The sequence below is a fragment of the Pungitius pungitius genome, chromosome 3 (genome assembly GCF_949316345.1).
Source record: "Pungitius pungitius chromosome 3, fPunPun2.1, whole genome shotgun sequence".
In the NCBI taxonomy this organism is placed as follows: Eukaryota; Metazoa; Chordata; class Actinopteri; order Perciformes; family Gasterosteidae; genus Pungitius; species Pungitius pungitius.
The window spans coordinates 27,700,739-27,722,034 of NC_084902.1; the positions used below are offsets into that span (position 1 = coordinate 27,700,739).

Consider the following 21,296-nt stretch of genomic DNA (forward strand, 5'->3'; position numbering starts at 1 on the left):
TCTGTTAAAATGCTCGACTATCCGAGCCTTTTGAGTTGCTCTGGCCCGGTCTCCATTAACCGCCACAATGTCAACACACTCTTTGTGCTGTTTATCGTTGTTCCTTTTACGAGACGCACATGGCCTCAAAGGCAGTGTTTACACTCTGGATCCCGGACCTGAAGCGGCGTTAAGTGGCGGCCGTTAAACGCTACGTCCTAAAGTGCAGCTAAGCTAAGCTGAGCTTCACGAGGTGAGATCAGACCGGCGCCTTCACGTGGGGGGAAAGGGACCCGACGTGTTTTATCTCTGCGACGATCCGTCACAAAGCTTTTCGGCACCAGATGCTTCCGTCGGGTGTCTGCCCCCCCCCCCCCCCCCCCCCCGCCCCCTCACGATGTTGTTCGAGACGACTGAAGGACGAGGAGACCTCACGCAGACTGCAAAACACTGCGGGCCGTTAGACGACACATCTCACTCCTCGAATGCAGCGCCAAAACACCGGGGCTGCACGAGACTCCGCCGCCCCCCCCCCCCCCCCGCCCCGAGCCGCCCTTGTGGTTTTTTCGGCTGGATGTGTTATGGAGAGAAAGAGATCGAGGGTGGGCCTGTTCCCGGGAAGTCACCCCACTCTGACCTTCAGTTGGGTGGGGGGGGAGGGGAGGGCGAAAGGATGGGAGGGGGATTCTTTCTCTAAAAACTCCTCGGCCTCTCTGCTTAATCCTCTGCTGTTTGGTCTCGGGTTTCTCGCTGCAGCCGAAGGGCCCGAACCTGGAGAAACGCTCCCTTTTAATCAAATGAAAACAAGGGGCGGATCGAGGAGGGATTCATTCGCTCAGTTGGCTCACGCTGCCGAATATTTGGGCTGCAGGAGTTTCATTTTTTTTCACGTGCTCACACTCAGCTGCTTCTGTGGGACTCAAATTGGGACTCAGATATATTAGTCGTTTATTAAGAATGTCGTTAAAACTGGGGAGTTTCTGTCTGCCTTACGCAGCCATTCAGGGAAATATCGTCCAACCACCATCATCGCTCTGGCTCAACTTGTCCGCCGCGTTCCCCCCCGCCCACGTGATCCGAACTACATGGGAATGCTGACCTGTTGCGCAACAGATGGGATGAAATCTGGATGAATCCCACGTGCCAATCTAAACATCTACATTCTCATGAGAGCCGTGTCAGAAGACGGAGCTCCTGAGCCCGGGGAGCTTCGCTCTCATGACATACGGCACATTCATCTTGTCTTAGCGTAAGAAAATGGCCGACAAAGACACCGCGTGACCACTCACATCCGCGCCCGAGCCCTAATGACATTGTTGTGGTTGTGCTCCATCTTGGCGGCGTGCCTACGGCGGGGGGGGGGAGAACCGGCCGTTTTTTAGGGGGCCAGAAGGGAGGGGGGGGGAAACAATGGGGCCGTGGGTGGCGTTTTGGAACGCGGCCCACAGCGCCCGTTGCCAGAGCGCGTCCCGTGCCAGATCTGCAGACAAAGCGGCTGAGTCGGCGCTCACCCGGGCTGGAGTCCAGATGAACTGGGGATTGGGACGGTGGAGGTAAAGGAGGCCGGGGTGGGGGGGGGATGGGGGGATGTAGGCACACGTCTGTCTAAAGCCTTTATTTTGCCTGCTCCTCTCTCGCCGGTCCCTTTCCCCCTCAGTGGCGTGTGACCTCTTCACCTTTTGACCCCTGGGCTTGTTTTCATGGGAAACTACAAACCGCGATAAACAAACCATGATTCATTAATCCCGCCCTCAGAACAACGCGCCTTGACCTGTGGCAATCAGACAGAATCGAAAAGCAGCGAAGGCTCGCGCCACAAACAGGAAGAGCAATCAGCTCCTCCACTTCCCCGTGCAGCCGCAACAGAAGGACCGGGGCCCAGCGGGTCGGGCTGTGCGGGACGGAACCCGCATGAAGCCTTGGGAGCTGCTCTCTTAAGACTAAACACGCGGCTACGATCGATTCCGCTGCAGCAAACATTCGGCGGCGACTATCAAACGTATCGCTGGTGAAACGTCTGTTGCCGTGGCGACAGCTTATGGACCGATCGCGTGACAGACACTGCCTGCATCAACTGGTTGTGAACGTTGGTCCAATGGTCTTTTGATTAAATTATCATATTATATTTTCTATATGTATATTTTACATATATTTGATGTATTGCCGCATTAGACAACACCAAATGAGTTGATTAAATACAGCATCGGATGTTGTTGCAACTCTCTCCAGCTTATCAGCTCTGAAAAATAGCCCTCCCCCCCCACATAGACACACACACACACACACACACACATCCTGTGACATTTAAAAAGCAAGCGGAACTCACACAAACTCATTCTGAAACGTTGCTACCAAAAGCAAAGGCAGCGCTGTAAATGATACAGTGAGAGAGGAAGTAAAGTGCAGCCCGTCTTCCCTTTTTGGGCCGCAGCGAGCACGAAAAAAAAAAAAAAAAAAATATCCAAAATAAGAAATAATTCAAAAACAGCGCTGGAAAGGAAGGCCGAGGAAGCAGAGCGGATTTTGGCGCAGCTCGGGGGGCTCATTCCTCCGCGTGGTGGGGAGGGGGGGGGTGGGGGGGGGGTTCCCAAAATAGGACGAAGACAAGAAAAGAAAGAATCCATTTGAAAGGTTGCGAGTTTTTGGGCTGCACCCGGCTGGACGAGGACCACATGCGAAGCGCTGCTGGGAAACGAGAGCATGAATCTCCAAATCAGCTGCTGCGATTATAACAAATCTCATCCTCTCATACTGTTCATCCCTCGGGAAATTGGATACACTTGGGGGGAAGGGTCAAAGGTCAGGAAGGCTCAGTGCCACCGGAGATTTAAACCACTTCTCGGGGGGGGGGGGGGGGGGGAACGGGGCTTGAAACTTAAAGACACAGCAGCGCCTTCGCAAAAAAACACCGTTGTTGTTGTTGTTGTTGTCGTTGTCACGGAAACCTGCCGATGCCTCAAAAAGGCCGGCATGACCAACGTCCACGACGCGCGTGTTTTTGGACAAAGTGCGCGTTCTCCCTGTTGAGAGGAGTCACTTCCTGCAGACAAAACAACACGAGGTTCCCAGAATTCCTCGGATGCCTTTGAGAGAAAACGTACCTTCTGCGTTGTTCAACACATCGGGGGCCAAAGGAAAAACGCAGCGCTTTCTGTCTGAAGGCCTTCGCTTCACGGGGAGAGCGAGTCGTTTCAGCTCTACGCGTCCAGATGGAAAAGCTGCAATAAATCGCGGGGGGGGGGCGGGCAAAAGTTTCCGCTAACGACGGGAAAATTGGTGCGTGTGTGTGTGTGTGTGTGTTTGGGTCCGTGGGCGTGAACGCAGGTGTGTGGGATGCTTTTTGTTGAAGTTTAATCACAGCTTACACAGTGGGGTCATCCTGATGCACTCTGACGCCTGTGGGTGCACCCCCCCCCCCCCCCCCGAGGGCGGGATGAGATGAGGCGGTCTCATGTTCCTACACATAGCGGAAGGCACGCCATACTTCATGCTTGATACAGCAGCAACTCCACCCTGATGATACAGAGGAAGAAGAAAAAAGAAGAAGAAAAAAAAAGCCCACTGAGAGACGCCATTCATTGGTTTGATTAGCGAAGCGGCAGCTTTGGGTCACAGCTCGGTTAAAGTGCAACGACGTGCCAGAGTACAATTATGAGTTACTTCTTTTTCCATTGAATGCACCTTCACACTACATTTCAACCCCCCCCCCCCCCCTTTGTTAAACAGTTGAACTCATTAAACAAGGTACAACGCAATAACCATAGTTCAGTGTGTTTAGGAGCCGTCTCTGCGTATCCTGAGCTTAATTATTAATAAACCGCTAACAAGGACATGACACGGCTAAGCTCGTCATTGGCAGGAGGCCCGTAATTAAGCGCCCCCCCCCCTCCCCCCTCCCCTGGGGCTGCGCGCTAATTAACACTCATCTTTTCTAGATGTATTTTAAATGGGCTGGAAATCCTCCACTCCGCATTTCGTCCGAGAGACAAACCAAAAGTGCCAGGCGTCTGCAGCAGAAATACCAGAGGAGAGTGGGGTGGGGTGGGGTGGGGGGGGGGTTGCTGCTGTAATCCAGGACCCCGCCCGCTCTCTGCGCCACTGATGCTCAACCAGCCAGCTGTGCTCTCACGCATTGATGTCGTAATTAGCTGCACCACTCAACTGTTTAACTGACTTTTTCCGATCCACAGGATCTGGTGTAATAGAAGCTGAGGCAACAAGCGAGCCGGCACTCACAACATTATGGGGGGGGGGGGGGGGGGGGGCGGTTTCTGTGCAGTGCACGGCTGCTCTTTGTTTTATAGCTAATGGTAGGCTCGCCTGTGCGCTTTGAGTCTTTGTTCATGAAAGCGCTATAAAAAAAAAAAGTTAGTTCCTGCATCCTGCGGATGCAGAGCAGCACTTATCTGTGAACACATTGAACAAAGAGGACATGGCTGCTGAAACACTCTTTGGTGACATGGGTCCGAAAATGTGATGGACTTACTCATGTTTGAGTGAATCAACACACTTCACACGTATTTATCCATTTAAAAAAAACACATTAAACCAGAATAAAGGAACCTTAATGTAATAATGACGGCTCTTTATGACCAACATTAGCAGTTGGCTCCTTATAGATTTTTTTTCTCCCCCCAAACCCCTCCCCCCCCAGATCAGATTCCAGGACGAAATCATGCAGGTTCCCCAGAAACTTGCTTACATCTTCATACGTCATCCGATTCACAGCTGTTTCATCCGCCCAGCCCTCCACCCGCACATGCCTCCCGTGCTCGCCGTTCCCCTGTGTCGACACGAAGCAGCGGCCCGGGGGGGGGGGGGGGGGGGTGACAAATGCTGCACATTTGCCTGGCTCGCGTGTGACTTGATGTGTGTTTCGGCCGACAGCTGAGACAACAACGACGCGGGGCTATTCAGCGCATTGAAGCTGATGGTCGGGTGGTAACGTGCGGCACATCCCTGCTCCCCAGCAAATGCCAAATGCAGCTCCTGGGCGGGCGGGCGGGTGGTTGCCATGGAAATGGATCGCAGACCCAGTGCACGGAGAGGTGATCGGCTGTGTGGGGAAACAACCTGCAGATGACGTATAGCACGGCCATCGCAGGGACGCCTCGGGGGAATGAGCGGTTTATTTTTTTGTTTACTCGCTTTGGGGTGTCAGACGTCACCATCGGGTCGGGCTGCAAAGATTTGATAATCATCAGAACACACAGAAGTACACCTCGTCTGATTGGTGCATTCGTTTCGCAGGCATTTGAAGTCTTGGGAGACATTTAAACCCCGAGGGGGATTCGTGAATGTTTGATCATGCAACATTTAATTAAAGATAGAAATGTCAACCACTGCAGTGTCGCACGAGGCGGGAGCCCGAGGCCTCCGGAACAGACGAGGGGGGAGTTTATTTGAAATAGTTTGCAACAGCCTGCCATTTGAGCCTAAACAATAGCGCTTGTCCACTGGACGCATCCCGCGGCTAATCGGGTTACTCGGGCCGCGCAGACAGACGTGACTTTATCCGCCGCCTGTTGGGCACACGACAACCGGAGCGGCTTAATGACCAGCGCTTTGCAAGGAGAAAGCATCCGACCGCTCCAACTCCATCGAGTGACTCAGCAGCAGCAGCTGTTGCCATGGGTTACCAGGCAGCGGATAGCGACTCCACCCAGTCTGCCGCTGCGGCTCAAACGCCTCGTGCCCGGTGTCTCCAGCAGGCAAAGGGGGCGCGGCGACGACCTGCAAAGGTTCGGCTCCCCCGCACCGGTCCAGAAACGGGAAGATTAATGCATTAAGAGCAACCGATTTAGCGCAAATCCACTTATACCGGCATAGAGAGATCATTCCGCCATCGGCCTGGCAGGAAGATGGCTGAGAAACCTCGCAGACGAGAAGGAAACTCGCCTACAACGTACTCAGAAATGCCGATTCATGCAGAAGGCAGGTCTGGAATTCCAGAACAAACAAAGGGGGCGGGGTCCGTTCCTCGAGGCCCAGCTGCACGAAAGCGCCGTATAAATGCACAAAGTATCAGCGATGGCATGCTAATGACATTAAGGCCTTGCAGGCGGAGGCTAATTCAGGACAAAGCGCGGCGTAAATCTCCCGCCGAGGCCGGACTCCGGGTCAAGGCCCGCGGGCCCGCGAGCCACTGCCTCACACGCGTGAGCAGTGTTCCTACCACGGCTTTTAGAGGGTCCTGGGAGGAAAGTTTACTTCCTACTTTTTCCTGCAATAAGCGGGCAGCTTGGTGCAGACAGCGGACCCTTTGAGGCTCACGCGTCAGTTCCCGCTCTTCAAAACGCACGTCCGGTGCCGGTAAATCCCTGCAGAGACCTTTAAGCCTTTTAATAGTGTGAAGGCTCATCCCTTAAGTAATGCTGAGGCATTGTTTCTCATCTGAACAGCGTTAAGTTGGTGAAATGTGGGTCAGACAGACTGTTTAGACATTTGCAAATGTTAATACGGCCCAAAAAAAGCACCGGGATTGTGGATCAGAATGTGAGGACGCCAGAAGAAGCACAATTCTTTAGTAACAAATTCTTTTTTATTACAACATTTCACGTTTTTTTTTCATTTCTAGTGATGTTTTGTGGCAGGGTAACATGGCTGCTGGAACGATTGAGGACGCTGATCTACCGTCGAAAGCACACAAATGGAATCACTTGCCGGTATATTTTTGAGTTTCCTCATCAGAGACAATTCAGAGACGGATTGCAACACAAGAGCCACCATGAATCGTTTCGACAGAAGGACGTTGACATTAAACCGTAGATGAGTTCCATTTGCGCGGCTCCCAGGTCTGGGTTTTTATCCTTGTGAACATATATATATAAACAAATAAACAGGGTCTTAATTGTTTGGGGGCATTTACATTTTGGCCAGCGGACAAACAAAGTTGTGCATTTCCAAAAAGACGAAGAAACGATAACCAAAAAAATAAAAATAAAAGCCTGGTGCCTCAACTCGGGCCAAAAAAGCAGCCGCACAGGAAGCTGGGTGGTGGTGGAGGTGGTGGGTGGGCGGGGGGGGACGCTCATGAGCTTCCTGTGCCGCACCCCACCCCCCTTTTGAGCACACCTCCAGCGACATGCGTCTGCCTCAACCCCCCCACCCACACCCCCCCCCCCCTCTGTCATGGTGGCATTTGTTAAAGGAGACGAGGGCCCAGAAGAAGAAAGAAAAAAGGGAAACGCGTCCCCCGGCCACAGGCTGTGCAGCGTGGTTATTGTCGCCGTGTCATACTTTCGGTTACAAAGTTATACATCTAGAAGAAGTGGCTGAAAACAAGGCAATGCAGGAGGGGAGGGTGGGGGGTGGGGTGTACAGTGCATGACCGGAGGGAGGGGCTTCACGACTTCTCTGATGCCTTCTCCTGTTCGATGACTGTGGAAGAGAAGGAAAGGAGGTGTGAGACAAAAAGTGACACACACACGTACGTACGCTGAGAGGAATGTGATGCAACGCGGCCGCCTCCGCCGCCCCTCCACAAACACAGGAAATATAGATCTTACCATCTTGTGTAGGCAGGGGATTCTTCTCCTGGGTCTCGGTCTTCTTCAGCTTGGACTTGTCGAAGCTGCTCACTTCTGAAACGTCGGGCTTGGCGTCACTCATCTTTGCAGGTTGTCTGAAACACCAGGGGAGCACAATATGCGTTTAACACAAGATGTAAACATCCGTCTGTGCAGTTACAACAACAATGGCGTCAAACAAGTGAAAACCACCAGAGCACGAGGCCCACTCGGACTTTTATTTTTCTTATCAGTCCAAGGGCGTCGCCCAAATCTCAGTGGCCGAGAAAAAAAAAAAGGAGAAACCCGTTTTAGTTCCCTTCAACTCCATGCGCGAACCGGGGACTACTTTCTCGCCTCTTAAATGTGCCTCCGCCTGCTTTTGTTCGACCCAGCGTGCGTCCCGTTAGCAGACACGCGCGCCTTGCGCATCTGCACGGTTCGTGTGAAAGATGTTCTAAAATAACTTGTTAAAAAAACAAAAACAATAAAATGGTGTAATCCAGAGGTACATTTAGGGTCCACAAGGAAGCCTTGCAACATCCGCCGAGGCGCGTCTTCCCCTCCGGACCGAAACCCGAAGAAAACCACCGCCCAGGTGCGAATTTTTTTTTTTTTTTGCACCTTTGCGTGAGGCTTAAAATCCAAGTTCAACTCCGTTCATTGGAAATAACACCCCCCCCTCCCCCCCCCCCAAAAAAAGAATATGCATCGTTAAAATGTTTCACATAACGGAACCACGCAGCCTGAGCGCCAACGGGACACAAAGGAAACGGTCCGACAAAGACAAAGACGCCGCGCGCACAGACACACGCTCCACTAACCATCACCTCGCGCTCCATAATTAGCCAATTAGATTTTAAAAACAAACAAACTTCGGTTAAACGCAGCGCTGTCGTATCTCGCGCCTGGTTCGGGTGTTCGGGACCTTGCGGGCTCACACGGCCCACTCCGGGGCGGCTCGTGGGAGGAGGAGAAGAAGCGGCTTACCGGAGCGTCGGCGGGTGTCTGGATGGCGTCTTGGTGGGTGCGTCGCAGCAGTAGTGGCGCGTGCTGGCGCAGGCACGAGATATAGCCAGAAATATGCTAATGACGGTCTGACATCACCGGCTCGCATCCTCCAATGTGTCCTGCCCCCCCCCCGCGCTGTCGCGAGATGTCCATCCTCGTGCTGAACCCAGTCACTGGAAACAGAGGAACCTCGTATCGTAAAAGAAAGAAAATGGAATTGTTTTGGCGGTGACACTTTAGTTTACCACCACTGCAGATGTTTGATTTAAAACGTGCTACAATTCGGAGCGCATTCCCTGACTAAACGTCCCTTATCGATGTGAACGGCACTTTGTTTCTGCACATGGGTGCAGGAGGAGCGCCCCCTGGCGGCAGCGTCGCCCTCGTGTCGACGCATCACTGCGTTTCTATGGTCCTTTGTTTAAGTTGATGAAGTCATCGGGCATCGATCAATAGCGAGCACCTGATCGAGTGAAGAGACAGTTCATTTGCGAAGTAATCAGTTGAATCATTTAAATGAGACCAGCAAAAAGCAACCAGGTGAGCAAGAAAGTAACCTTTGAGTTAACAAGAAGCGAGATAACAGACTGTTGGGCTGAAGTTCAGGCATTTACAGAAAAGAAATTCATCTGAATGTAAAGTTTTATACCAAATATATTCCACAGCAAGCAGCCACATATTTTCTAATGTACTTTATGCTGAAACTAAATTTATTATGATGGGATTATACAAAGCGGAAGGGACACACACACGTTTGTGCAACTGCACCATCTTATCAAACCTCCCGGAGAGGGATGTTATTCAGTTGCATTATGGGAAGTTATGCAGCATTTTGCAAGGCTGCTAGATGTATAGAGCATATTTTTAAACATCTCACAACTTTTATAAGATATATAACAAATGTAATGTCTCTGAAGAACAGCAAAGATTAGCATTTGTAAGCCATTGTCAAAGCTTTATTGTCAAAGAAACAGCAGTATTACATATAATAATACAAAAAAAAAAAAAAAAAAATCACGCTTTTTCCACCAACTTTTTCTTTATCCACCGAGAGGCAAACGGCAAAACCTGCCTCCTTGGAATCAAATGACCCGTCTCGTTCTCTAGCACAAATCAATACAAGAAGGTTGTTGTCCCACAGGTGAGCCGCCGCCACCACCAGGGGACAGCAGGTCGTCGTGGGAGACGGCCGGACTGCACAGGTAAGATTCAGCCCACAAAACATTCTTTTCACTCCCACTTACCTGGAGAAAGCGTGAACTATTACAATCGATATATAGCTAGTAACGGGTTAGGCTATATTGTTTTAATACTTTTTAGAAGCCGTTAAAGCGTCACTCTGCAGGGAAAGGGGCGGTCTTTTTTTTTTTAAACTCTGCGAAGCAAAAAAAAAGGCCAAAATATTCGAATCACATGACATCCCAGAATGCTTCATTTCACGTCAGTTCAATACAAGGTACAAATACATGTTTACATGGTGGAGCCTTTGGTTAAGAGACGGCCAGGCCTCGGCTGAGCCAAGGTTGGCAAGACTGAAACTAAAACATAAAAAAAAAATAAAAAATTAAAAAAGAGATACTCATAAATAGAAACTTCGGTAAAAAGGAAATTATATTTTGCTTTGTCTCCTGTGTGAAAAGGCCAAAGACAACTAGGGTGTGACCTTAAAACAGTCATGTGGGGTGGGCCAAAAACATCAGGCCATATCTGGAGGACAGGTGGTAAAAAAGTGCCAGCCGCATGGCCCGATGGGGGGGCGGGGGGGGGGCTCCTCTCTTTCTCTACAAGGGGACATGGCTGAAGAGGTAGGACACGGACTCGCCGTTGTGGGTTCTCCTGATGGCCTCCGCCAGGATCATGGAGATGTCAATCACCTGGAGGGAACAAGACCAACATGAGCGACCAGAAAAATCAATGCTGAGAGAGAGAGAGGCCGTGTTGTGACACGCAACAAGAGCGCCGTGGCAACCTTGGAAACACAACACACTGCACGTATGAAGCAGGAATGTGTGTGTGTGTACCTGTATTTTCGGGCACGCCTTCATCTTCTCCTCCTGCGGGATGGTGTTGGTCACCACCACGGCCTCGAACGGGGCGCTGTTGATGCGCGAGATGGCCGGGCCGGAGAAGATGCCGTGCGTGAGGATGGCGTAGACCTTCACCGCGCCAGCGTCAATCAGCCTGGAAGGAAGGAAACGGTTTTAAATCCGTCCATTTGAAAACGGAGATTGGGGATTTTATTTTAATCTCAAATCAAATGGCACCGACTTGTCGGCGGCGTGGCAGATGGTGCCGCAGGTGTCGGCCATGTCGTCCACCAGGATGGCCACGCGGTCCTTGACGTCGCCCACCAGCACCATGCGGTCCACCTCGTTGGCCTTCTTCCTCTCCTTGTGGATGAGGGCAAAGTCCACGTTGAGGCGGTCGGCGATGGACGTCACGCTGCACAGGGAGAGAGAGAGAGAAAGCGAGGGAGACCCATTAGGCCGCGGCGGAGACGGCGTGGGCCTGCTCGGCAACCCCCGGGCGGCGTGTTGACTCTCCGGATGACCGCGGCGGAGGCAATGAGCCGCAGCTCGAAGCGCAGCCGCCTCGGGATGTCCTACCGTTTCGCCCCGCCGGCATCCGGGGACACGATGATGCCGTTTTTCCACTCGGGGATGTTTTCCCGGATCCATTGAAGCACGGCGGGCTCCGCGTACAGGTTGTCCACGGCGATGTCGAAAAAGCCCTTTGAGAGAGACACACACAAGTGTTACTAAAAGTCAGCGCACGTCTTTCTACCCAGACAGCTGTGTACTGATGTGCGCTCATCCCCACGTGCTGGTCCTAGCGACCCCGTAGCGCTTCATAGAAATGGGCTCACAGTGTGCCACTGACCTGGATCTGAGAGGCGTGGAGATCCATGGTGATGATGTGGTCGGCCCCGGCTACGGACAACATGTTGGCCACCAGCTTGGCTGATATGGGCGCTCGGCTCTGGGGAGAAACACCAAGACACCGTCGGGTAAGTGGGCAAGAAGGAAAACGAGAAGCTCCCCGCTGTGAGCGTCTTCGCCGAGGGACGTTTCGCCAGGACTTCACCATTGCAACCGGTCGCCATGGCGATCGCGGAGTAGACCTACGCGAGTACGCGGCGGGCTTCAGGGAGTGTCGACAAAACACGAGTCTCCTGGAGAAAGGCGGCTTAGCTTGTTTGTTTGGAGATCAAGGTCGACTAGACGCTTTAATTTAAAAGCGCACTAACACACATTAACAGGAAAAAGACATGTGACCCTCGCACGATGCGCCCTCATGTGAATACAATTCATTCAAGTGTGGAATAATTGAGATTAGTTCTCCCGTTGCTTCATTTGGACCCGGTTTGCTGTTGTGGTTACACAAATACAAGATAATGATTTACAAGATAAGCAGAGGGGTCTCGGGCTACCGGGAGGTGTGTGGTGGGCCGACAGCGTGTGCACCGCCGTGTGTTAATACATCCGTGTGCAGGTATGCAGCAGAAAGACGACCGCCTCATCGGGTTTGAGCTGCGGCGACAGTCACGTGTTCTCGATGCGATTTAGCGTTTACACAAACTACAAAATGCTTTTTGAATACTCATTTTTTTCCCTTCCAGTGTCCATCAAAGTCCAGGGCTTTTTTTACCAGACATCATAACTGGGCTTTACGTGTTCTTACAGTAGCCTCTACTTATGGGAGGAGTTGCACTTGTTGACACATTACATTGTTAATCATTTGTGAAATATCAGGGAGCTTAAAATGGGTTCATGGATGGATGCAAGGATCATTTTCTGATCCAATGAAAGACTTTCTGCATCGTAGAGGAGAGGAGTACACAAGACATTGGTATGCACTGATGATGATGATGATGATGATGTGAGCCTACCTTGTCCTTTTTGTCCTGCCGGGCGTAGGGGAAGCAGGGGATGACGGCGGTGACGCGGGACGAGGAGGCGATCTTACACGCGTTGATCATGATGAGCAGCTCCATCAGGTTGTCGTTGATTTCGCCACAGCCGCTCTGCACGATGTAAACGTCCTCGCCGCGCACGCTCTCCCCGATTTCCACACTGTGGGAACAACAGAGGGAAGCGGCACATTAATACGACGCCTGGGGTTCCTCGGGACCATTAACGTCACGCAATAAAATGTCCATACACTTTCTAATTAAATTGCATTAAGTTACCCCAGCAGGCCACGCCCCCATAAGGAAAAACCCTTCAGGGGCAAAAAAAAAAAAAACCTGCACTTCCAGACACACGCCCCCTGAAGCTGAAGCAGGCAGCATGCGTGTGTTGAACATTCCTTTGTGGGGGGATGACCAGGTCATGTGATCACAGAACAGACAGTCCATGCGTCAACAGGACGGGCGAGTCAGTCATTGCATTGCTTAAACGCGCATTATGGTACGCTTCAACCAAAGCTACCCACCAACACAATTAGGCCTGCAACTAAAGAATATGCAATCATTTATTAATGGATTTAAAACTGTTGTCCATGGCAACAAGAATTTGGCACACACTAACAAAGCATAATTGTCAATTAAATTTGAGCCGGTTATTAAGTTTTTCAGCCCAACCTAAAACACTGTGCTATTGAGTTTTGGTCCCAAAAACATTAAAAGAATCAGCAGACATGATTATTAATCTGATCGTGCAATCCATGCTCGTTTGCTCTGTGCGTCGCGCACAAACTTCGGTCGGCATCAAGAAAGCGTCACGGCTCATATTTTGATACATTTGTACGCTTCTCCAGTTTATCCCAGGAATCCAATCCCTCGCCACTGACCTCTGCGAGTCTACAGGAGGGCCGTTATCCACGTATCGTTCTCACCTCCTTGTTGGTCCGTGAGAATGAGAAAAATAATCTTTGTTTTTGCATTGCGTGTCGACCAAACAGCTGCGTTCCCAAGAGAGGAATCAGCAGTACGCTTAATCAGAGTTTGCCCTGGGTATTAGAGTTGTGGGTGTAAACATCAACAGCAGAGAGAGTTCGGGGAAAGGGCTCGAGGCAAAGTATTGCCCGGAAAAGCAGTGTTTAGCTTAACACAAAGAAGATTACAAAACAACGCACAGCATGCGGGGAGTGGGATGCTTTTATGCACTCACTGCATCACAATGCAGTGAGTGCATCAGAGGGCGACCTCACAGGGAATTAAATACACCTCTTGACACCGTTGAAGCAGACCCACTGAGCCGGATAAAAACACTAATGCAGTGCGTGGCTTCCTTTGGGGTCTGAATTCATATCAACTTGGGGGGGGGGGGGGGCGAAAACAGGCCAGCATGCAGCCAGAGGGTCCCTCCTGCACAAGGGTCAAACAAGCTGCACGACCTTAAATAGACGCTTCAAGGCCAATGCTTGCTCGCTGCTTAGGAAGGGAGCACAAATGAAGTGCATGTGATTGGGGCTAACTTCCCTAGCGATGCAGCCAGTAATGAGAGCGACCTACACACGGTTTTTATTTATCATTAGAAGTTAGACTGCAACGTGTCCTCTTACTTTTTGAGACAATATTTAACATTGATAATACGTCGCTGTTGAAGTTCCGTGACGTTACTTTGCCCCCGGTGGGTGCCACATGTGTTGGTCTGCAGTCTGGGTTGCAGCTAGCTAGTATCCGTCTAGCTAGGATAGGTGTAACGCAACATTTGGTATACTCGCGACAATCTGTTGCTACTCCACAACTAACGGTAGCATTTTCCCAGCCTAAAGTAAACATTTTAACGAGTCGTTAACGAGTCGAACAAACGTAGCCCCTGTATGGTATTAAAAAAAGTTATTCGTCACAGTGGAGACGGATAACGGGGTTCGGGGTTGTTTAACGTTTGGCCTCCTCCATTAGTTCCCGCATCACACGCGAAACTTCACGCACCGTTAGCCTAGCTAGCATTCTCCGCCCCGCACAAAACACAACGTCACGGAACCGTTTCGCGTTCACTCCGGCTCCGTGGTTCTGGTTCCCTTTAACGGGGGGGGGGGCGGAATATAAACAGTCAGTCGCGCATTTAGCGGTTATTTACGCCCGAGCACAGACAGCGGTCCGGTAACGCACGCGCTGGTGCCTGCTAGCACGGCGTGTTTACATGCGGCTAGCTAGTCACGTGTAGCCTTTACTGCTCAGCCCGCTGAAAAGTAAACTATTGTTAGCCTCGAGCTAACCTGCCCACATGTGGGACCGAGGCTGGAGCAGCTAGCAGCCACCGCAACGAAAACCTGCACGCCACGCGCGCGCCAGAGCTCTCGCGTCCAAGGATCTATTTAAACAATAATAACGATCTACTTGCCATGTCTCCTGGTTGCTGAATTTCTTGGTGATCACTTTCCCCAGCTCCAGTCCCAGCCGATCGGCCACTTTCTGGGACAGGTCGTGGTGGGAGCTCCCGCTAAAAAGCACGATGTTAGGCATGTCCGCAGAAGAAGAAGTAAAAACTACCCCCCTCCCGCCCCGCTTGCAGTTTGCCAAAGAAACAGAAAAAAAGGAGCGTAAAGAAATACGACCGCTCGCCCACCCGAAGGGGTTCGTGCAAACAGGGGGGGAGGTTGGCGAGCTACTGGTGCAGCCGTGGCATCGCAGTGGGGCAGCAGAGTGGGGCCCGCGGGCCGGGAGGAAGTCGCCTGAGTCGCGGAAGCGGCCGCCGCTCATTGGCCGCTGAGGCCGCGGACACGCGCGCCCGCTGCCCGCTTGTTTATCGTCACGGAGCACGTGAAGGCCTATTTTTAACCTTTTAATCTCCTCTTAAAAGTTTACTCACAAATGGGTGGGGTGACGTTCCACTTTTTTTAGATGCATACATTTGACTTAAAAAGGTTTATCTTTTCGTTTATCCAATCATCAAAACATTTTATTGTTACTTTTGTTCATATGTGATCCTACAAATGTTCTACCTCTTCTACTTTTATGGGAGAGAAACTGTTGCATTCTAGTCTCATTCTAGTTGCATTTTAGTTATAACATGTGTAGAAACGTCTTATTCTTTTGTAATCATAAAGTAATATCTTTTTTCCGGGCTATGTTTGATAGGACTATATATTTATATATATATGTATATAGTGTGTAGGAATTTGATTTGGCATTTTGCTGTATTTCAGTCGGTCACCTGATAGCTGCGGCTTCCCCCACTTGTGATGTTGGCTCTTGTAATTAGATCGTCCACTCAGCGAGGAGTCAGCTGAGACCCAACGCCTGGTTCGGTGGTGACTTTCTACCATCATTGCTGTCATGTGCCGGGCAGCTCGCAGCTCGCCAGATTCAGCTCAGGTCACAAAGTAGAGGGCTTTCAAATTGGAGACAATGCTTTGAAAAAAAAAAAAAAAGAGCATTTCTCAAATGAGATAAGAGTGAGGCAGCTGTGCTGGATTTCTAAATAAGCTTCAGGAATTCAACTACAACCAGCGCTATTGATCGTGTCCCACACTCATGTCCCAAGAGCTGATGAGAAAATCTTTCATTTGTGAGTGTATCTGCTTAACTGATCTTATTGACGTGAAAACGTATCTAAAAAAAACACATCAAAAGTTCCCAAATCAATTTTTTGTTTTAACCCCCATGAAAGCTTTCACGTCAACACAGAAAAAAGAACACAACTGCAGGTTGTTGTATGTTTCAGAAATATATTTTAAAGATGTCAGACATGAAATGTCCAAAGCGTAGGTCCCAAAGAAAGTCAACATTTTTCATCAATAGAGACAAACAACAAAAAATAATGTCTTTTTTCCATTTACATGTAAACCAAGAATTGCTCTTGAGCCACGGTGGTTATATACATACACATATATATATATATACATATGTGTATGTATATATATTTATCAAAACTGGCCGTCGGGTGTGACAATCAAACAGCGATGCCCTTTTCATCCCTCAAACCATTTCTCCACCCTGGTGGTGCCCTGTCGGGACCACCTTTGAGAGAGGAGCGCTCTTTGGGAGCCTGGTTTACGGCAGAGGACACCGTCCGTTTTGCGTTGTTAGAAGTGCTGAATCACGTTGGAAAGAAAACTCAACCAGAACAACCATCAAATGTTTTACCAGCAGAGAGCTGATGAGCACAGAATAAGCTGCTCTTGGGAAGTTGCTTCTTCTTTTTTTTTTTTTTTTTCGTCTTCTAAAATTCCTCCAGTGTTTTTCTTCTGTTGTGCAAATACATTTTTGTTACATAGACAAGTAGGCATGCTGACTCACAAACCATGCAAAAAGTTAAAGTTGGCGCGAGCAGACAGCACAAAAACAAAAGGGGAAGTTAAAATATCATTATGAAATGTGTGGGGAGTGAAAAAAGAAAAAAAAGTAGCCAAATTGAACGAGTAACAAGTGGAATGTTTCGTTAAGACGTGATAAAACGATCAACTCAATCGCAAATCTGACACGTTTCTAAAACGATGCTCTACGATAGTTGTCTTTAATCAACTGATGTAGTTTGATATGGAACTGATGTCAGATCAGTTGAATCCGAGCAGAAGAAGAAGGAGACCCCCCCCCCCCCCCCCCCCCCCCTCCCCGTTATGGACAGTCAATCATTATAGTGCAACACATGCTTCGGAAAGAGATTCCCAAATTATCGGCTGATGTTTTCCATCCAAAAACCGCTGGAAACCCGAGTCCCCTCCTCTTCCTCGGCGAGCTACGCGGGACCCCGGGCGCCGTCACAGTCGAAAGGTGAGTGCGCTGTCACCCGCCGCACGGGAGGAAAATGTATCGATTAGGCAACGACGTGATCAAACCTTTTTTCAACTTTTTCAAAAGCCAACTGCGGTGGCGCTAAATGACGCCGCTTCGCTTGGAAGCAGCCGCTGCTTTTACTGGTCAAAGCTCGTGAAGTAACATCAGACACCGGACTGTTTTTTCGCTCACAATATCGTAGCTGTCATTAGTTAAGAGTACATTTATAAATTTTCCATATACAAATCTTCTATAAACAATACATGTTATAAATACACAGTTGATGAAAATGAAGGAAAGGCTCAGAGAGCCGTAGAAATAAAGAAAGAAAGAAAGAGTTGCTCCTTATTTTGATAAATACAAGAAAGAAAGAAAGTTTTGTAGTGACAATAGTTCTAAGTTTGTCAATGGCGGCACTACAGCTATCCAGAAAACGGATAAAAAACACGGGAACAAAATCTATGAATGAAAAAAGCTAGAAAAATAATCCTATACAACAAAAAACAAAAAAAGCGCAAATTGACGGCTTGATGCGGAAAACATACATGTGGATACAAACAGGCAATACTCAAAATATATATTCAATTCAATATACATGACCAATGCTGAGCTCACGCTAGCAACCAAGGTAGCTGCCAAACCGGCAACGCATGGGAGGAAACGCTTCAAATCAGTAAACATCCAACTGGGTACCGGGCGCCTTTCCCCCGAAAGGGCCAACAGGAGAAATGTCCACAAGTGGACTGAAAGTATTTCTGTAAATGCAAACTCATGCTTTGGCTTTTCTTGCTTGGCTTTTACATTTTGGATAACATTTGAGAACCAGCCACGGCTTCAGTTAAAGGGAAGCTACATCAAAGGCTAGACCGTCCGATCCAATGAGCTCGCTCCGTTTCCTACCCAAGGCGGCAGCTACCTCCCACAAAGCCTTTGTCCTCGTTTGTTTTGTTACAGAAAAATAGATCCATCCAAAAGTAAAGTGACTCTTTCGAGAGAGGCTGTCAGCGACATAAACCGTGTCGTCGTCACGTTCCGAGTAAACATGCTGAAAGATTGTTTATGCCCCCCCCCCGTCCGTCCGTCCGTCTCCCCTCGCTTCCTCGGCGAGAGAAATCCGTTCACTTAAGGCAAAATCCAGCGCACCCCCACCAAGGCACTCCTCTCCCTCGACAGGCCGCTGCGGGGTCCAGGCGTCGCATCTTAATGCAAAAACGATCTTTATGCCCCCCCCGCCCCCCCCCTAAAGTCCACAGTGAACGCATCTTGTGAAATACATGTCGTCTCGTGAGGGAAAAAATGAGTCGAGGAAAAGCGAGAAGACAACAGGACCCCCCCCCTCGGCCGTTCCTGTGGTTGTCGGGTAAAGCGCCGGATGTTTTCTGCAGTTCGCCTCCCCCCCCTCCCCCCCCCTCTCCCTGGGGCCACTTGGTCTGGCCGTCGTGAGCTCGCCGTGCGGCTGCGGAGGCCGGCAGAAAAAAAACGAGCGTCTCCGCCGGGCGGCACGGTTATGTTTGAATGTGTATTTTCCAATTCAGTCCTCTGTCTCCTGATTGGCTCCCTACTCTTAAGGCTGAGCCCATCCCCCCCCCCCCCCCACGTCCCACAACCCCTCTCTCCACCTCGTTTTGTTGTGTTTTTTATGACCGAGGGGCCGCCAATCAATGTGACTGGGGGTTTCGGGGGGGGGGGGGGGCTAAATGAAGGGAATCAGTCGAGACCCGTCTCCGGAGAGGTCGATGGTAGCGGTGTGACACCCTCGCGTTTCCCCCCTCGGTTACAGCGGTTCCTCCTCCTCCATGGGTTCCTCCTCCGGCCTGGAGCACACAAACGCACAAATGGATTACACATCACGCAGATTAGCCACAGCACGGTGACCTTTTGCCGATGTGAGAGGCCGACGCTCGTGGGTCCGCGGCGAGGTCACCTTTGATCCATGGCGCTGCTGTTGGCCACGGACAGAGAGGCCATGGCGCTGACGGCCTCCGCCTCCTCCGAGTCGCCGCGCTTGGCCTCCAGCAGGGAGAGTCCCAGCAGCGGGGAGCAGCGGTGCAGCGAGCCCCAGTACTTAGCTGACAGGGGGGGGGGGGGGGGGGGGGGAGTCAAAGTGCGGCGTTAGACAAGTGTGTGCGGGGTGTAACGACGAGGCAGAATCCTCTGTGTGGAACTCACTGTGAGTCTCTAAGACTTTCTCCAGAGAGCGGACGGCGTTGGGGTTGGGCCTCTGCTCCAGGACGGCCTTCGGCAGCGGCTCCAGCTGGAAGAAAAAAAAGAGCACAAACATTCCACATTTTTGTCGAGTCGTTGACGCGGCGCAAGGGACATTCATTAAGATCCGCGTGCCGCGCGCTACCTCCTGGCCCAGCAGGGCGGCCACGCAGGCCTCCGAGGCGTCGCAGATGGCGGTGAGGTCGTGACCCCCCTCCAGAGCCAGGACCACGCGGCCTCCGGCGAGGGTCATCAGCTGCCTGGTCAGATAGCCGAAACCTGGGGAAGGGTTGAACGCGTCGCAGATTAGATTCCCTTTCAAGTCTGGCTCCAGAAACTCAATTCTCCACCTCCCCTCGGTGCACAAGTTTGTGTTCAACTGAGGTCAACTGCTGCAGCGCCAGATAACACGCGTTCTTCAGATAATCTCGCACTCACATTTGGACGTCAAAGTGTAGCCGCCCAGCGGGGGAGGGTGTCCCTCCACGGCGTCGAAGCCGGAGGAGACCAGCACGATGTCCGGGGCAAACTCGTTGGCTATGGGCATCACCACTGACCTAAGAGAGCGTGTGTGTGTGTGTGTGTGTGTGTAGTGGGGGGAATGACAGACAATATTTTACAATGAATCTGCAAACACATCTTCTAAACCTTTGTGTCGTCTGTTAATCGATTATCCCACATCAGCAGCCTCGGTTTGTCTTGTGATCTCCGAAGCAGTTGATTCTCACACACACACACACACACACACACACACACACACACACACACACACACACACACACACACACGCTGGTCTCGCTGTGGTTGTCTGGTTTTGTACCTGAAAGCCGCCAGGTACTCCACGTCTCCCATGGGCGGATCGAGGCCTCCGGTGAAGGCCACGTTGACGTTGAAGCCGACTCCGGGTCCGCTGCCCACCTGCGGAGAGGGAAGCACACGTGCGTCACTCACATCCACACGATAAAAAAAAAAACTGCACTTCCTGTTACGTTTGCCTTGTTTTCTTAGTTTACTTTATTTGGAACCCAGAGAATACCGTGTTTATTTAACTACTTTTTCTATTAAATCCTTACGTGTCTTACACCTTATCACACTTACCTCGTCAGGCGCTCCGCTCCCGGGGAAGAAGTTGCCGTCGTCGTAGCGATGGATGGACAGGTAAAGGACATTGGGGTCATCGTAGAAGGCCTGCTGGGTGCCGTTGCCGTGGTGAACGTCCTGAGGTCAGACAGCACACGGGATTCGATCACAAACTGCGTTTACGCAGACTAACTAGGTCACATGGCAGATGTGCGAGGCTCCCCGGGAGACTGACCCAGTCCACGATGAGGATCCTGTTGACGCTCAGTCGCTGCTGCAGCAGCTTGGCCGCGATGGCGACTGAGTTGAAGTAGCAGAAGCCCCTAAAAACAGCAGCAGAGAGATGAAAATCAGCTGAGCCAAAGCACGTCGCTGCTTTATTTTCATGTATTTAATTGAGCCATTTAAACACCTTCCGAGAAGGGAAACGAACAACAACAACAACAACAAACAAAGCGTTCTGGAAACAGCTGCGAGACGGAAGGCGTTCGGTACTTTGTGTTCTAAATTAAGTCAGCGGCCCGAGTGAGCGTGTTCCAGACGAGCGGCGCGGATCTAAGTGTGGTGACGGCTGAGGCCTTACATGGGGGTGCTCTCCTCGGCGTGGTGTCCCGGAGGGCGGACCACGGCGAAGCCGTTCTGCGGAGACAGACAGGGAGGGACAGGAGTGCGTGAGCCACAACGTTCCCTTTACCAATCAGCATGGAACACCGTGATGTGAATCATTCTCCTCAGGACAACAAGCCTCGAAGCCTTTTCCCCCGAGCACCGAAGCGTCTTTAAAGGAACAATCCACCCAAATACTGCGTGCATTAGCGGGTTTCTACTTTGCAGTAAGCGGTGGTTGG

At 50.8% G+C, this 21,296-nt stretch overlaps 3 protein-coding genes across 5 annotated transcripts in view; all 3 read right to left on the minus strand.

Annotated features, from left to right (window-relative positions):
* Positions 1-6,498: 6,498 nt before the first annotated feature.
* LOC119218983 (thymosin beta-12-like) lies at positions 6,499-7,603 on the minus strand. The gene is made up of 2 exons (XM_062561462.1): positions 7,502-7,603; positions 6,499-7,290 (listed from the first exon to the last, which is right to left on the minus strand). The coding sequence occupies exons 1-2, from the start codon at positions 7,588-7,590 to the stop codon at positions 7,233-7,235; spliced, it is 147 nt and encodes a 48-aa protein (XP_062417446.1). The 5' UTR covers positions 7,591-7,603; the 3' UTR covers positions 6,499-7,232.
* Positions 7,604-9,205: 1,602 nt separating this feature from the next.
* On the minus strand, positions 9,206-15,153 carry LOC119199002 (ribose-phosphate pyrophosphokinase 2). Its single transcript, XM_037456694.2, has 7 exons — positions 14,789-15,153; positions 12,388-12,571; positions 11,379-11,477; positions 11,105-11,229; positions 10,767-10,940; positions 10,520-10,679; positions 9,206-10,372 (listed from the first exon to the last, which is right to left on the minus strand). The coding sequence occupies exons 1-7, from the start codon at positions 15,145-15,147 to the stop codon at positions 10,280-10,282; spliced, it is 1,194 nt and encodes a 397-aa protein (XP_037312591.2). The 5' UTR covers positions 15,148-15,153; the 3' UTR covers positions 9,206-10,279.
* A 1,427-nt stretch (positions 15,154-16,580) lies between these two features.
* The window catches only part of LOC119198881 (histone deacetylase 4-like), a 32,081-nt gene continuing 27,365 nt past the window's right edge, over positions 16,581-21,296 (minus strand). For all 3 annotated transcript variants that reach the window (XM_037456579.2, XM_037456493.2, XM_062561461.1), the window contains 9 exons: positions 21,032-21,087; positions 20,684-20,771; positions 20,467-20,586; positions 20,189-20,286; positions 19,807-19,925; positions 19,514-19,647; positions 19,333-19,417; positions 19,088-19,232; positions 16,581-18,977 (listed from right to left, as the gene is read on the minus strand). In XM_037456579.2, the coding sequence (XP_037312476.2) occupies positions 18,938-18,977; positions 19,088-19,232; positions 19,333-19,417; positions 19,514-19,647; positions 19,807-19,925; positions 20,189-20,286; positions 20,467-20,586; positions 20,684-20,771; positions 21,032-21,087 (885 nt within the window). In that variant the 3' untranslated portion in view covers positions 16,581-18,937. The remainder of the gene's footprint in view (positions 18,978-19,087; positions 19,233-19,332; positions 19,418-19,513; positions 19,648-19,806; positions 19,926-20,188; positions 20,287-20,466; positions 20,587-20,683; positions 20,772-21,031; positions 21,088-21,296) is intronic.

Excerpts from the sequence above, each read along its gene's own strand:
- LOC119218983 (XM_062561462.1), bottom strand. The coding sequence starts at position 7,590 with ATGAGTGACGCCAAGCCCGACGTTTCAGAAGTGAGCAGCTTCGACAAG. Across the intron at positions 7,291-7,501 it reads ACCCAGGAGAAGAATCCCCT|CCCCCCACCCTCCCCTCCTG; the intron begins GCCTACACAAGA and ends CTGTACACCCCA.
- LOC119199002 (XM_037456694.2), bottom strand. The coding sequence starts at position 15,147 with ATGAGCGGCGGCCGCTTCCGCGACTCAGGCGACTTCCTCCCGGCCCGC. Across the intron at positions 11,478-12,387 it reads GGCAGGACAAAAAGGACAAG|AGCCGAGCGCCCATATCAGC; the intron begins GTAGGCTCACAT and ends GTTTCTCCCCAG. Across the intron at positions 10,941-11,104 it reads GATGCCGGCGGGGCGAAACG|CGTGACGTCCATCGCCGACC; the intron begins GTAGGACATCCC and ends CTCCCTGTGCAG.